The sequence below is a fragment of the Euprymna scolopes genome, chromosome 7, assembly GCF_053919585.1.
Source record: "Euprymna scolopes isolate OS-2025 chromosome 7, ASM5391958v1, whole genome shotgun sequence".
Taxonomy (NCBI): Eukaryota; Metazoa; Mollusca; class Cephalopoda; order Sepiida; family Sepiolidae; genus Euprymna; species Euprymna scolopes.
Window position 1 is genome coordinate 84,231,354 of NC_136488.1, and position 18,137 is coordinate 84,249,490.

The window sequence follows — 18,137 nt, forward strand, 5'->3', positions numbered from 1 at the left end:
TGTTATAAATTGGTAATATCTTCATCTTAACTCAATAGTTCTAATAAGAGCGAAATAGCTGGTCGCAAATTGATAATCTCTTCTTAAGTGAACTTCACACCACAGCACTATCCAACTACAAAGATAAAAAAGAAACCAAACCGCCCAACTGCTAAGATCACTTAATATATACACTTGAGTAAGCTGGTAAATTTGCATATAGAATCCGTGACAGAGACTAAATTGTACTGTCTGAGCATGCTCACACTTCTAGCTTTGACTTCCGACTAGTTCCGAATCCTCAGATAAGCCATTTTGTGTTTCTTTTGTTCATTGTATTCAAAAAAAAAAAAAAATGTTTTGTTCCATTGCAATGTGGTCATTCATTTTTTCCCCTCGTGTCTGTTGTTGTTAAGAAGTTTAATATTTACGAGGTGATGGACTAGTACTTGAACGATTAAGGACTCAAAGATTTTGTCAACGAGAGGAAGGAAGCTAATGGGGTGATAATTGAATGGATCAGTTTCTTCACCAAAAGGAAGAGCAAAGATACTACTTTATGGGGCATCTCTGACAGCTTCCCACTCAACCTTTTGACGCATTTTATCGCTTGGAGCAATAGCTCTTCAACTTGGAGTCAAAGGGTTAGGATGGTGTTTACTAATAAGTGATCAGCATTTTTTTACATAGGCATCACCACTTATTAAGGCCCAGAGACCACTCGAGGATAAGGGTTAAGAGTGTACAGTAGTCAATTGGACAATATAGTAATCGTTAGTAATGGAAATTTGGTAAATTTTTTAACTTAAGAGGAACGGCTCATCAAAGAACTTGTTTACGTTGGACTTGAAGACAATCAGATTGTAGTCAGCTGGAAAGCAGGAATTACTGCATTAGCCAAGCCAACCACATTACATCGATTGGAATCATTAAGTTTTACAACTTGTGTAAATCTACGGCTTTTTCATTTTCATGATATTATGTTTATTCTGTACGATGGGAGACCTTGATCTCTTCAAAATATATTCTCATAATTTCTACTATTTCCGGTTCTTTCATATTCAACAAAGACACTATCGGTGAGACCATTTTGTTAAAATATTCAAAGAATGTTCTTCCCTTAGTAGATACTTTAATGGTATGTTGGATTATTGTATAGAGGCTACTTTTAAGAGTGCTAATTACTGTATTAACCAAGCCAATCGCATTAGAGACACCGATAAAATGACTTTCATTTAAAAACTTTTGTTTATTTATTGGAAACTTTCTTGCTTTTTTTTTTTTTAAATTAAATTTACATTAATATTCATTCAGCTTTAAGTGTATGTAGCTGAAGAACTAGAAAACATCTGACCTGGGGGATTAAATATTTTATGCTAATCCAGGCCATATTTGAAAAAAAAAAATAAAAAACAAAATAAAAACAAATAAAAAAAACATATAATGTAATTGGCTATTATCATTTTCGACTTACGAGGTGTCTTTAATAAGTTTCCAAACTTTTTTAATATGGGCACTTTTATTAAGAGTACACACATAAAACTCTAGTCCCCTTCGAAGTAATCTCCTCCGGCTGCAATGCACTTTCTGTACCATTCCAACAACTTCTATAAATGTCCTCTTTTGTGAGCGTATCAATGACCCTCGTCACAGCCTCTTTCATCAATTCAATTGTCTCATAATGTCAGCATCTAAGTTTTTTTTTTGAGCTAAGAGAATAACCAAAAGTCGCAGGGAACAAGGTCTGAACTATAGGGAGGATGGGGAACTGTCTTGATGTCCATCTTGATCAAATAGTCTGTGACAAGGATGGAGTTGTGGACTGGAGCATTTGCGCAAATCTTCCACATTTTCAGTTTCTTGCAAATAATTGTGTGTACAGTTTACACACTGACATCATACTGTGCATTTATTGCCTCAATAGGCACACAACGGCCCTTATTCACGAAATTCTTTATTTGGCCACTCAACTCTGATGTTCTGATTTCCTTACTCCTCCCACACCTCTCATTCGTCCAAGAGGTCCCAAAACAGTCTGCAGCATTCCATACGTTTCTGTAGCATTTTTTCCAAGTTTAAAACCGAATTTTATTGCATATCGTTCTTCTAAAGTTTTCTCACACCCAGATTGCATTTTTGAAATTCACCAGCTGTGACAATCAAACTTTAGTAGGGTGTATTCCAGTTCCTGCTGTAGCTGTTCATTTGAACCTGAAATCATAAAAATTGGTCAGTCATCTCATAAGCAATGACATATTGAATTTTCAAGAATTTACGACAATTTTAAATTCCTGTACAGAAAAAGATTTAGAAACTTATTGAAGGCAACTTGGATGTCATCTCTCTCGCTCTCTCTCATACTTCCTAATAATAAGAATACGCAATCAGACTTATTTATGTAGAGAAAAAGAAGAAAATTTCTAATCATCTCTATTTTTATATAAAAAGCACTGTGTGTGTGTGTGTTCTCTATGGATACCAAAACAACAACAATAAGTATTTTATAAAATGGGTGTGCGTTCTCAGTGAATGTTTCTGTTTAGAGCACAATTGAACCATGATTCTTGACTTTTTACATTTTAAATTTCAATGCAAGTCATTATACAAAAATAATTTAATAAAATCAACAGTTGGTTCTCTGTAGTAGACTACAATGCATTGTGGACTAAGGCACTGCGGGGAGGCATGTGAAGCTTCCTTCTGTTGCATCACGGCGAGTTCTCAACTAGAGCAGGCAATCAATCGATTTGATTGAAAAATGGACGATTTAACAATTTTTTTTTTTACATAGGCATCACCACTTATCAAAGTCAAGAGGCCACTCGAGGATAAGGGTTAAAGAGTGTACAGTAGAAATTGGATAATATAGTAATTGTTAGTAATGGGAATTCAGTAAATTTGTTAACTTATATGGAACAGGTCATCAAAAACTTGTTTACATTAGACTTGACGACAACCATATTCCACAGGCGTGCAGTTCTAAGAAAGAAGCTTTGTTCATGGAATCTACGCTTAGGTTTAGGCACAAATAAAGAGTGGGGAAAATTAGTGATAGTGTTTTCTACTAGATGGATATTTCTTGTGAAAGTTTGGCGAGGGGGGCATAGATTGGAGCTCAGCCGAGCACTTACTATGAAAATAATAATAAAGCAGAGACAAACTCGTAACATCTCTTCTATGAGAAAGAGGTTGCAAGGAAGAGAAAAGGACATCCCCTACGAGGCTCCGAAGTCTATTTTGAACTCTATCAAGGCAGGATAAGTCCTTTCTAGCAGCTCCTCCCCAGATGTGGCAACGGTACCCCATCCTTTGACGTACCTGGCTCTTATATAGGTAGAGAATTGTTGGTTGGTTGTTTTTGTTTTACAGCATATCAACCTTTTTCAGGTTATTTAATGCCGAATCTAGTGATTTTAAAGAACGATTTTTTAATGGACTATATTTGTTTTTTGAGTCGGATTCTATTTAACCCATAGTTGGGACCCTAACAGGTACTATCATTCTGGGTCAGAGTGGACCTGAGAGCAATGGCAAAGGGTGGCTCCACATTCCCCAAGGCCCGCAAGCTGGGGCCTCACCATCGGATATAGTTTTAGGACATATCCAGGACCGATAGATAATTGCATTAGCAGTGAGATATCTAGTGGATCGATAGAAGGATCCCACCATTTTTCCAGTGGCCTTGGCAACGGATTTAATGTATGTGTTCAAATTAAGATCAGGAGTAAAGGTCAATCCCAGAAGCTTGTCAAAACATGAGGCCTCCCCAAAACGAGAGCCATTCATTTCGATTGATGCCAGATGGGGATCAGGGCGTTGATGATGTAAAGATAAAAGCTTGGTTTTAGATGCATTAAAAGTAACAAGCCACCTATTTCCCCATTGTACCACTTGCTCAAGATCAGAGGAGAGAGAATCAGAGAGAACGTGGTCGTTTACGTTCTTAGATGTGCTCCCATAGATAGTAGTGTCATCAGTATAAATGTCTACAAATGATGTAAGGATGTGATTTGGAAGATCATTAATGTAGATCAGGAAGAGAGTTGGGCCCAGGATGGATCCCTGAGGGACTCCAGCATTAATACTGAAAGCTTCTGATTTCTGCCCATCAACCACTATTCTTATGAACCTATCAGAAAGAAATGATTTAATAATTGAGAAGACATTTCCAGCTATACCGTAGCTGGAGATCTTGTGAAGTAAACCTTTATGCCATACTCTATCAAAGGCCTTTGATATGTCCAAAGCAATTGCCCTAGAAAGGTAGCCTCTGTCGAGAGATTCGCTAATCCTATGGGATATAACTGTAAGCACATCTGCTGTAGATCTAGCAGAATGGAAACCATATTGCGTGTCACTAAGAAGGTTATTTTTGCTGAGATGGTTGATTATTTAACACAGATTCTAGCAACTTACTCATGCTGCACAGGAGACTTATTGGCCTGTACTGAGAGGGAGATGAGTGATCACCTGAATTCTTAAATACGGGACATACTGATGAGATTTTCCAGGGTGACGGGAAACTATTCTCCCTAAGACAACGTTTAAACAGTTTTGTAAGGATGGGCACTAGTTCAGGTTGAAGTCTTTTGAGTACTATAATTGGAATACCGTCAGGGCCGGTTGCTTGACTGGAATTCCATGTTTTTGATTAGCTCGGCAACATCACGTACATATATTTGTATATCACATAGCATGTTTTCTGATACAGGAGGAAATATTGGAGGTTGGCAGCCTTGGTCGTAAAGAGTAGAATGAGCTGCAAAGTTCTTGACAAAGAGTTTGGCTTTGTCTGATGCTGACGAGATGACCTCAGGTCCACTTATGAGAGTTGGGATAGAACACACGCTTCTGTTCAGGGTTCTGTTTTCTATTTGCCAAAATGGTGGGAACCAAGCCACTGCTCAGCTACTTTGGACTTGACGGACTGAGCATACAACTGTCTTGCGTTCTTTATTACTTTTTTACATTTTTTTAATTTCAATAAAAAAGTATTGGAAGTTTGAGACATTTGTTGATCCTCATTTAATCCCGGGTAATGTCGGTCTTCGCTGCTAGTATGGTATAAAATTGATTACAAAATCTTTATTTTGTACATTCACGTTGATTCGTGTATTAAAAAGAAAGGAAAAGTGTTATGATATTCAAAAGGTACAGGCTACTTATAGGCAACAAAGCCTGACTATGCTAATTACTGTATTAGTCTAGCCAAGCAGATTACAGAAATGAACAAAGTTTCTTTTATTATTGGGGCAGTTGCCATTGGATTTAAAAAAGATCATATTGTAGCCAGCAAGTTTTTATGCTATACGTTGATATATGGCTACTCGATGAGGTCATAAACCAGTACACATAGTTTCAGTTTTTTCAGTTTTGTACATAGTTTTCAGTTTTGTAGATAGCCCCCTAAATTCTCACTGACTTTTTTCTCCTTGTAAATGGCAATCGCTTGTGCCAATGAAATGAAAGAATGAATGGCTTTTTCTCCATTTCTGGTTCATCCATATGCAACAAAGAATCCATCGGCGACATCATTTTATTATAATGTTCAAAGAATGTGGTTTACTTAGCAGACAAGCTAACGAGGTGCCAGATTATTATATACAGGCTACTCATAGATGGCAAAGCCTGACTATGCTAATTACTGTACTAGCAAAATCAATCACATTACAACATGAATTCTGGTTTAGCACAACCATTTGATGCAATTCGTATTACTCACCCGACATTTTGGAAAATGATGCTGATTACTGGGGATGACATAAGCCACCGTTGATTCAATTTCGTCTGTCTTTCGACAAGCCACGAGCACAAGAAAGACATGAGTCGGCAAACTGTCATTGGTGAATCTGCAACGAGAAATTTTTACTCATTATGTAAAGCGTTTTAAAAGCTAATATGATAACTTTAGGATTATGTTTTATATGTGCAACGGAGTCATTTTGTTTATCGGATTGCTTTTGTAATAGTTCCCTAATCTTCTGTTGTTCATTTCTTTTCTGTATGAATTTTGGTTTGTGATGATCATATTTATTTGCTAGCATTTGGTTTTTGTATTCGGTTACCTGATAAGAGAAGTCCGACGATTCTGATTAGTTTCCCCAGATTTGCTATCAAAGTAACCTCTACTGATCATAACAATAATGTCTTTCTTCTGAGACCCATAGCGTTTATATTATATATATCATTTTCTTACGGTTTGATTGGTGTATATGGCAACACCAGACCCAGGCCTATTTTACCACTAATCCTTTCATAGGGATAAGGTTTATTTGTACTATATGTAGAAATAACAGTGCATTATACCACATATTGTGCATGTTTGATGTTGTATTCTCTTAATAAAAAGGTCTAAAATTAGTATGATGCTGATCTCTGTTCCCTGTTGGCTATCAAAGAAACTACTTATCATGATGCTCAAATTTTTCTTCTGAACCCCAGTGGCTTTAACATTTCTTTGTTGTCATTTTTTATGGCTTTGTTAGTGCATGTGGAAACACCAAATCCAGATTTATTTTACCTGCGAACCTGCCATATCCCATATGTGGATATGACTGTACTATGACATACATTGTACATCAAATATTACAATTAACTGAAGGGGATTTCAGAAGAAATTGAAATTCAGAAAATCTTCCTTGATTGGCGTCTTAATGACTATGGATCAAATTTAATGCAAATCTGAAATATTCGAATTTTCAAGTATGAGGTTGTGCCCATATTATTCCCTTTTTTATCCGTTTTGAACATAACTAAATCAAACTACATATAGCCCACGTTTGAATTCCGTATTCTTAGCAGTTGCGTTCCAAAATTCATAATGATCGGTTAATTAGTTTAAGAGATACAATTATAAAAACATATACACATATTTAACTTAATATAAAGATCAATGTCAGATTAGATTTATGAATTCTGTTATGTAGTCAAAAGTTTGAACGTTTGTTTAACACCAATAAGCAAACCGTAGTAGACTTGTATGATTACAAGAAAAGCAACTCGAAGAAGGCCAAAGAGTACAGAGGCCAAAACATTGTAAAAATAATACATGTAAATGACAGCAATATCTCATTTCAGATTTTTTTTACTGCATTTCACCCCAAACCAAGCACAGTACCACTTGGATGTAAGGGGCTACTATTTAGAACAGAATTTGCAGGGATATTATGTAAGGAGTTGAGCAGCAAGGTGTCTATCCACATTACACTTGAACGTTTGCATGTTAGTACAGTCAGGGAAACAGGGACTCGGGAGGGAATTCCAAAGTTTAGCAGTTCGAGAGAAGAAGCTACTTGAGTAGAAGGCTTTCTGGCATCTAGCGATCTATACAGTGTAGGAGTGCGATTATGTTGCTTGTCGGGTTTGTTGAGGGCATTTACGTCAAGGAGGAACAAGGGCTTGGAGCTCATCGGAGCACTCTCCATCAAAATACTTGTAAAACAAACACAATGGTACAACGTTTTGGTGATGGGACAGAGGTTGGAGTTTAGTTCACAGTGCGGGACCTATTAGGTTGCTAACTCTTTTTAACCTTGTCTAGAAGTAAGAGACTAGTAGTAGATGCGCCAGTCCAAATAGAGCAACGATACTCCCTGCATGGGCGAAATGTCGTGAATTCATAAAGATTGCACCCCACTCAAAATAAATACAAGTAAATTAAATGGTTTGAGTTGGTCATTCCTTTACCCCCCCCTTTTTTTTTTTTAAATAAACAGCATTTCTGGCAGACCTAATATCTATTTATTTGCATAAGAGAATAAGACATTACTTATGCAAAAATATATATAAATATATATCTACATATATATATATATATATGTGTGTGTGTGTGTGTGTATATATATATATGTATATATATATATATATATATGTATATATGTATATGTCAGGTCATGTCATATGCTACTGGTACCATGTAACCCAGTACTACCTGCCTCATGGTCGGGTCACCGGCGACTAAACTGGTTCGCCCACCAGACTTGTTTGGTGAGGAGGGTGGCTAGTCTCCCTGAAGGGTTAAAAAGAAGACCTTCCAAAGGGCGAATGAACCTATTTTCAGGGTCAACGGCCAACTAGCACCATGTGTGTGTTGGGGTGGAGAGGGCTCCCGTAAGCCGTGGTGAAGGAAACCTTTCTAGGAGAAGCAAATCTCTGATCTAAAAAAACATAAAGTGGGAGACCAGTACCCGCATTAAGCTGGTCTGCAGTTTAACTTGTTGCTGGCTATCTTGCTCTTGCTTGTTGCTGGATCTCAACATTTTGAACCGAGAGAGAGAGAGAGAGAGAGAGAGAGAGAGAGAGAGAGAGAGAGAGAGAGAGAGACTTAGCTGTCGTACAAAGCTAAGACTCTGTAACATCATCTGTGTATAGATACTCCCTCAGACATTTGTCTATTGAAATGGTCCTGTGGCAATTGAAGTCATTTTTGGGATCATGGGTTTTAAGTGTCTGAGGGAGTGGAACTCGTCTGACAAGACGTTGCAATCATCATATATGTATATATAAGTATATGTATGTATATGTATGTATGTATATATATATATATATATTACTTGTTTATTGTTATATAAACATGCTCACATCCCGCTGCTACAAATAGCCACTTGTTTCAATCAAACAACAGATATCATCAGGCAGCGACTTGACTATTCAAAAGTTCAATGAATATTGAACTTTTGAATAGTCAAGTCGCTGCCTGATGATATCTGTTGTTTGATTGAAACAAGTGGCTATTTGTAGCAGCGGGATGTGAGCATGTTTATATAACAATAAACAAGTATTATCAGCTCTTTTTATTGAGCACTATCTAACAACCTCGTTGAATTCATTAGTCCATTACTTTTGAATATAAAAAAACCCGAGTATATATATATATATATATATATATTTTTTTTTTTTTAACCAAAATTTGATATATTAAAATATATCAAAATTCGATAATTGTATAACCAATAAAATTTTAAGTAAAAATAAATTGACTCAATTAATCAATTGTCTTGCTTTTGTGAATATATATATATATATATATATATATATATATATATATATATATATATATATATGGGTTTGTATTACTGTACACATAGATTCGAGAAAGTTGTCAAAAAACAAATATATAACAAATAAATATTATCAAAGGCAAGATAAGTTACTTTTCTACCAAACTGGCTACATGTTTTTTGTTTTTATTCAATGTAACATATTTATCCAGCTCGAAAAACATACAGTGTTTACCGATGTATTGGAAAATTCAAGATGGCGTCTCACACCCTCTTTAACACCGTAAGTTTGGGAAAAGGTGTTATAAATAATGAACTATACAAAATACTATTAAAAACCCGCCGAATATATGTCAACCTATGTCACGGTAACATATATTGAGCGAGTTTTTAACAGTATTTTAACCGGTTTTTTTTTTATTTATAACACCTTTTCTCAAACTTACCGTGTTAAAGAGAGAATCAGACGCCATCTTGAATGTTCCAATACATCGGTAAACACTGTATGGTTTTCGAGCTGAATAAACATGTTACATCGAATAAAAAACACGAAAAATATATCTAGTTTGGTAGAAAAGTAACTTATCTTGCCTTTGATAACATTTATTTGTTATATATTTGTTTTTTGACAACTTTTTCGAATCTATGTGTACAGTAATACAAACCTATATATATATATATATATATATATATATATATATATATATATATATATATATATATAAGATTCACACGAATGTTCTGGTAGAGTTTTTAATTTTTATTTCAAATGATGTATTTTCAAATAAGTTTTCGTTATAATACCTTCCCTTCACATATCATCTTAAAGAGAGTTTTTCACTCTATCTAACCATTTAAATTACAAGCGTTTTAAAAGAATTATGGGATCTTTTCGGAACATTAAATACAAGATGGAAAAAAAGCAAATTTGCACAATTTTCTTATTTCCATTCAAGCTAGGTCGAAAAGCTGCTGAAACAGCTTGTAATATCAATGAAGCGTTTGGCCCAGGAACCACTACTGAATGCACAGCACAAGGAATTTTGTGGCAGTGACGAGAGTCTTTAAGATGATGAGCGGAGAGATTGGCCATCAAATGTTGACAATGATCAATGAAGAGCCTTCTTCGAAGCCAATCCACGTACGATTGTTCAAGAACTTGCTTCTGAATTAGATGTAACGTATACTACAATTTCCAACCACTTGAAAGATTGGAAAGACAAAACTTGATAAATGGGTGCATCACGAATTGAACGACAATCAAAATAAACGCTGTTATGAAGTGTCATCTTCCCTTCTTTTACGCAACAAGAACGACCCGTTTCTCAAACGGGTTGTGACTTGCGATGAGAAGTCGGTTCTTTATGATTTTATGATTTAGACATCGACGAAGCTCCATGACACTTCCAGAAACCAAAAACATAATACTCGCATGCACATGTCTCAGTTTCTTTTTTTTAACTTAATTTTTTAAAAGAAGTTTAACATTACGTTTAATACTGGGTAACGCCATATACATCTTCGTATATGCAAACATGTATAATAGTTTACAATTATTTATGTTATTTTCATAAGTATGCATACATTAATTCGAATTAATAAATTTAGAACATTTTTGTAGAAGATTCCTAAATTAATAGAACATGTTAGCATGAATAAATGGGTTTAGTGACTTTATTTCTAAAATTCAAAATAGCGCAATGAAAACATATTATAAAGTATTTAAAGGTTCTCTTCCAATTTTCGGATTTTAATCATGTCAAAACGCACTTTATTTCCTTTTGACGGATTGCTTGTTGCTATTTCTTCTGATGAGTTAAAGGCAAAATAGATTAACTGATTGATATAATAATTAAGTGATTGATTTTGCACTACGAAACAGATACTGTCTAGAATTGTAAATGTCAAGTGAATTAAAGGAATAAATTATAAGATGGTCAACATCATGAATTTTGGAATATAGACTTTTGTCATTATATATATATATTTGAAAATTAAATATGTTTTTTAACTCTTCCTAAAGTGTGTATATATATATATATATATATATATATATATATATATATATATATATATATATATATACACACACTTTAAGAAGAGTTAGAACCTATTTAATTTTCAAAAAGGAAGCGCAAATTAAGTGGATTGTCCTTAATTCACGGAGTTTCGAAATAAATACTTTCCTTCTCATCGGAGAGTAGGAATTAGAAACATGCGGAATCGGATTTTGCTTGCAAAGTATTTAATAAAACTACAAGTAAGTATTTAATGAAACTACAAGTAAGCTTACTTGGTAAAAGTTAAAAAAATAGTGAAGCAAAGAGAATGGGGGGGGGGGAAGAAAATGATTTCACGTGAATGAATGGTCGAGTAAAGAGTAGAATATCCAATAACGGTAAAATCCAAGAAAAGTTGGTAAAAGTCCTGTATCCAGAAGTAAAAATCCAAAGGAATCGCATTACTGGAAGATATTTTGATGTCATCCAAACGAAAATTCACAAATGGGTGCAAGGAAAAAAGAGTGAGTTCAATATATTATTATAAAGAGAAAGATAAATTGTGCGTAGAATGAAGAAATGGAGAGATTTCAAGACGCTTCTGCCGAGGCTGAATTTCTAAATACGAATCAAGCACCGTTACATGTAAAAAGATAGAGCACTAAGAGTAGCCTATAATGCACATAACGAGGGATGGTGACTAAGTAGTTTATTACATAGATTGAAAATCTTGGTATGTCAAGTTTAATCCAGTCATTTCACAGAACGAGTTCGAAATTCCATACAGATTCTCAAGTTCAACAACTGAAGAAGGTTGGAGGTTACACCGGCCGAAATGTTGAAGTAAAACGTGAATAGTGATCTAAATTATGCAACACAAACTAATACTGTTAACATTACAGTGAAATTTATTGTGTCGAATAGTTTTGAAGCCTTTAAGTGTTCCACAAATTCACAAAAAAAGTCTAAATTAAAATAAAGATAATTTTTTTTCTCAAAGTGTGGCATAATCGATAGAAACTATTTTAGTTGATTTAAGTAGCATACATTTAATCTGATAGTTACATTTTATTTGCCAACTTAAAGACTTTAAAATTACTTTCGATTTTTTCACAGCAATAAAAATATCAGTACCAGACCACTGCATTTGAGGATCTTATATACAGTGTGGGGGCAAACGAGGGGAAACAATGGACAACCGCTCAACAATCACACAAAAATTCTTAATTAAAATAAAAAGAAATATATTCTTTTCTCAAACTGTGATGTAGTTTGTTTTATGTAAGTAGCGTAGATTTAACCTGGAAATTACTTTCTATTTGCCAATATAAACGCTTTAAAATTACTTTTGATTTTTTTAACAACCATGAAGACATTATCCAGACGACCATTTCCAATATTTAATATATAAAATAAAGTCGGCCTTTTTGTCGTTTGATCCAGATTCGTCAGATTTTCTTGTGGATTGTTCCGGTATGTTATTATGTGTCACTACAGAACTACTCACCTAAACGGAGATGAGGATACTAAGATGAATATGCCAGCTACAAATATTTCGGAGTTCTGAAAGCAGACATCATCAAAGCAACAGAAGTGAAAGAGAAAATTGGAAAAGTATACCAAAAAATAAGAAAACTCCTGGAAACTTAATTATATAGTAGGAACCTAATAACAGGCATAAACACATGGGAAGTATCACTAGTAAGATAGTTCGGATCGTTCATAGACTAGATCAAAGAAGATTATTGTCACTCAGGTACTAGACAACATAAGTTGTTCTCAAAGATAAATCTTTGTTGATAGCCTGTATGACTACTCCTAGTAGGTAAATAATAATAATAATAATAATAATAATAATGATAATAATAATAATAATAATAATAATAATAATAATAATAATAATAATAATATGTCCCACATGATGTTCATTATTACGGACAAATAGTAAATTATGACTCTAATTAAACTTTATAGACAAAAGCAGAATACTATGATATATGTGTAATCCAAACCCCGTAACACAAGAACAGGCGCCTCGTTCTGCATGTTCTACACTTTAATGGACGAGCTTCAGCACAACTTTGCTCTCAGGAGGCGGTAATTGACTGGAGACATTAATTTTACTTGTATTAAAGTATTGCGTTTATCAATTTTCTAGGCACTCAGAATTGGCAGTTTGTTTTCAAAAGGTAAAAGTGACGTGTGCATTCGGAAAGGTCAATGCTTTTCGGAAATTGTAATGAACAAATAAATTCTATATTTTTTATGTAAATCGCTTTATATAGTCAATTTTCAACAGCTATGCTTCCGTTCCTAATAATCCAAGACAGTGAATTCTCTCCAAAGAATTAATAGCGTTACACAACACACGGTATTACACTTTGGGACAACATCAAGGTACTGTAGTTGTGGATTTTAAACAGTGTAGGCTCAAATAAAAAGAAACAATGGGCAAGCGCTAACGGAACAGGCGATATGATTCTTCTAGTCTCCAGGAGCTGAATCGGTGCCAAGAACGATTAGATCCCTTCCAGAAAAACTCCAAGGTGCAGACGCACAAAATTACAACCCCGGGCCACGATAGTGTTACAACTTCCAAATCGTATTTCTTGATCACGCCACTATTTTAGAAAATAATGAAGAATACGTACCTTTTTATTGTATTAGCATCATCGGCTCGACCATCCAAGTCATAATCGTAAATGGGCCCAACAAACCAACTGGACAAGGCGAATGATTCTTTCCATTCGTGTACGACTTTTAAAACTTCATTCCATAAATCTATGATAAAAAAAAACAAACAAAACAAGATATAAAGAGTTACATGTTTTTCTTGTTGATTTATACACTTTCTCTGATGTTGTTTAATATATATATATATATATATATATATATATATATATATGTTTATAAAAGCCGAGAGCAATGCAGAAAACCAGGGAAGAGAACGGAAAAATAAAAATGAACAACAATAGACAGGTATGGTCGTGTAGCAATAATGCCCGCTTTTTTTTTTATTTTTTTATTTCCACTCCCCCTCTCACTATGCAAACATCAACAAACCAAGCTGCTGGAGTATCCGGGGCAGATTCAACGTCCGTTGGTGGTATGGATGGTATGGAACTTTAATTAATTCGAGGAGAACTTCCCCTTTTTCCAAAGGAAAACAAGAGTGTTGTCCAAAATGGCGGAAGACATCAAAATTGCAATAAAAAGTTAGAATCGCGGTCAGATATGAATATTTTATTGTGTAGGCAACTGGAAATAATTTTTTTAATTATATTATTAGGCTATATTTAATTATTTTGTAATATTATTTATTTATTTATTTTACAGAAAATACTCTTTTAGTCAAAATTATCATCATATTATGATAATGTATTTTATTTATTTATTTATTTATCTTTTTAATACTAGCAACGCAGCAAACACTTTTAGTACCGCAGTCAAATTTGCTTTATTTATGGTGCAAGGAAGGTAACTGTACTTAATGTAATTTTTATAACTATATTTTATAATTTTTATTTTATATTTTCTATTAAAGTGTAAAGGAGCTAACTGGGCTTAATTTCTTACTATAATTTTTGGCTACATTTTATTTATTTATTTTATTATCTTTGTTATTTCAAGTTTTTGTTTGTTTCTTCGTATTTACTATTCATCCCCCTCCCTATCTCTTCTTACTTCTTCCTTCTCTTATCTCTTTTCTCCTTTTATTTTTTATATTTATGACTTTAATCTAATATTACATATAAATTCTTATTGGTTTATTTACTTTCTTTACCTTCTACTTTCCTTCCATATTTCTCCTTCACCCCCACTCTCATCTTATCTCCCCCTCCCTTTTCTTCACTCTCCGGGTTTGAGGTAGTTGCTTGTCTAGCCGCACTGATGAGTTGTGAAACAGCGAAACAGTACTGTATGTTGATGACTATATATATATATATATATATATATATATGATGACCTTATCTCTCTCTATGTAGTTGATCTTATATATATATATATATATATATATATATATATATATACACACACACACATATATATATATTCTAATCTGTTGCAATAATTAATGATATATAGTAATAAATAGTAAGACTGCACATATTAAACAAGAATAGGTTAAAGCTCCTAAAGTTCACACTATAATTGTCTACAAGGACTTGTGGCGTAACGGATAAAGTATTAAGTGTATTCAATACTAAGTGACACTATTCTGGAGATTGACGGTTAGGTACTAAGAATACAATTGCGAATTTGCTTAAGACTGCCATCCGGTCATGGCTGACAAAAGACCGCATGCTACACCCATGGATTAAATAAAGGCTTCCGTTTGAGATTCGGTACAGATTCCTGAGTTCGACAGAGAGATTTGACAAGGTACACCAGAAAAAACATCGGTTGAAACATTGTGAGAAAACAGTAGTCTTTATGATCCAAAATAATACAACAGGCTGCGTAAGAAATAACTATCTGCATTATCCCCAGGGATCGAAAAATCGGTTGCCGTAATGTTACACTATTTCTTATACACGGAAATGGAATCGGAATCGGCACTAACTCTATGCGGGTTTAACCGGCTTCCCCCAAAGGAGGGAGTTCCATGGGAGTATGAAATTCACAAGCGGTCCCCAGTCGCATGTGTAAGAGAGATGACGACGTTAGAATTTTGCAACTCTTGCAGGAAGGTATCGGCGTCCTCTTACATACAGCGCCCGGAATTCTCAAATTGGTCACCCATTTTAGTAATAAGCAGATTCAACGTTGCTTAACTTCAGTAATCTGACGGGAACCGGTGTGTAAACATGATTATGCCGTATATTCATATTTCTAATATACATATTTTTAAATTATGATTCCATTTTCTAATCTAGATTTAAATTAAAAAATAATAAAGCATGGACTTAAAAAGAACAACCTGCTTGAAAAATTTTCAATAAATTTATATTTCGAAAAATTAAGAATAATAAAATCTCTACGTTTACAAAGAACCATTTGCCGCACTGACAGTGATACTAAAATGCCAATATCCTATTTAGGATAGATTAAAAAAAAAGACTTTCTACATACTCAATCGTGTCTGACAATCGGATATCAACTAATTTGCATATTGCTTTACAAAACGAACTCTCAATAATTAACAATTCGGTTTCTGCTTTTCTTATTATCTTCGTTTTACTATTATTAAATGTTACAAATATTTTTTACATTAATATTTTAGACAAAAAGAGTCTTAATTTACTTCCTAGGTTTACGATCCTTTGTTTCTACAATTTTTCCCGAGTAACGCCTGGACACTTGTCCTGCAAGTATATAATACGTACATTTAAAATCTATTTTCCATAATTAATCGTGGAATTTCTACACGTCTCGTGAATAATAATAATAATAATAATAATAATAATAATAATAATAATAATAATCATGATGAAAAAGGTTACTTACATTTTTTAAAAGATTTTGTGACGCGGATGAAACTGGTTGCTAAATAAAAGGTTTCTTTCTGACTTGAGGCAAAATCTGAAAATGAGAGAAGCCATTTTGTAAATATGCACATGGTATTTCAAAACGTTTTTTGATATTTCGTAATCTCATTTTAATTGGAAGGAAAAACAGTTAAAAAAATAACGATAGTTATACGACTGGACATACTACTACTACTACTACTACTACTACTACTACTACTACTACTACATGAAAGCAAAAATAGATAAAATCCAGGAACACAGTAAATGTACAAAGAAATTGAAACGACGTTCCAGTAGGTATATCACTGCCGATGCAAGCCTCTATCTGTATAAGAGCCAGGTGCACCCTAAAATGGAGCACTGTTGGCACAGTATTATTGCTTGGCACGCTTTATCCTGCTTTGATAGAGTTCAAAACCGGCCTCGAAACCTAATAGGTGATGCCGTTTTCTCTTTCTTGTAACCTCTTTTCCACAAGAAACGTCACGAACCTGTCTCTGCTCTATCGCTATTTTCACGGTAAGTGCTCGACTGAACTCCAATGTATGGTCCCTTCCTTGCTAAACTTTCCCCAAAAAAACTCGACTAACTACAACCACTATATATGATTTTCCCCACTCTTTATCTGTGAGCAAATGTAAACGTAGATTCTATGAACAAAGCTTCTTTCCCCAAACTTACTCGCTTTTGGAATTCTGTTCCACTGGCATGCTTCCCGGTTGAATACAACATGGTGGCCTTCAAGTTTAATGTAAACAAGTTCCTGTTAAGCCGCCCTCCTAAATAATCAAATTCTACCCAATTTACACCATAAGTGATTACTACACCGCTACCCTTCATTCATTAGCCCTTACCGTCGAGTGGCCTTCGGGCCTTGATAAGTGGTGATTCCCAAGTAAAAAAACATAAGTTAATGCAGTAAACTAGACCAAAAAGAACACAAGAACAGACACGATTGCGTGTGGAAAGTAGCAGACTGGGAACTCTGCAAACGACTGCACTTCAAGCATGCGGACAAATGGTACAAGCACAAACTGGAAAACGAAAACCATAAAATTGTCTGAGACATGGAGGTAAAAACGGATAAACTCGTCCAAGCAAGAAGACCGGACGTCATAATAAGTAACGAGAAGGAAAGAAAGTGTAAGATTGCATATTTAGTACAGCAGACGACAGGATGAGATTCAAAAAGACAAAAAAACAAAAAAACAAAAACAAAAAAAAAACAAAAAAAAAAAACAAAAACAAATGAAACATATACGTGGAATTCACTTGTGGACAATTATAGTGCGAACTTTAGGAGCCTTAAACCTATTCTTGTTTAACATGTAAGGAATATAGAACATAAAGATCAGATGTCATCATAGTTTACAAGACAAAAAAAAACAAAACAAAAAAAAAACCCCAAAAAACAAAAACAAACCCGGCCATATCATAGATTTAGCCATTCCAGCAGACCATAGGGTAAAGAATAAAGAGGCAGGAAAACGAAGCAAATACACGGACCTTGCTAGAGAACTGAAAGGAATATGAAATACGAAGGCAGTCAGTATAATAATAGTATTTGTAGGAGCACTAGGAACAGCCCATAAAACTGCAGAAAAAAACAAAAAACAAAAAAACAAAACAAAACAAAAAAAAAACGAAAGAATAGAAGAAATTGGAATCAAAAGAAACACTGAGACTCT

The 18,137-nt window shown here is 34.3% G+C and overlaps 1 protein-coding gene across 4 annotated transcripts in view; it reads right to left on the minus strand.

The window, feature by feature from the left end:
• Window positions 1–18,137, minus strand: part of LOC145279819 (uncharacterized) — an 843,773-nt gene that overhangs the window by 2,420 nt on the left and 823,216 nt on the right. For all 4 annotated transcript variants that reach the window (XM_080131190.1, XM_080131191.1, XM_080131189.1 and 1 more), the window contains exons 52-54: window positions 16,427–16,501; window positions 13,630–13,759; window positions 5,702–5,828 (exon numbers count right to left, since the gene is read on the minus strand). In XM_080131190.1, the coding sequence (XP_079987316.1) occupies window positions 5,702–5,828; window positions 13,630–13,759; window positions 16,427–16,501 (332 nt within the window). The remainder of the gene's footprint in view (window positions 1–5,701; window positions 5,829–13,629; window positions 13,760–16,426; window positions 16,502–18,137) is intronic.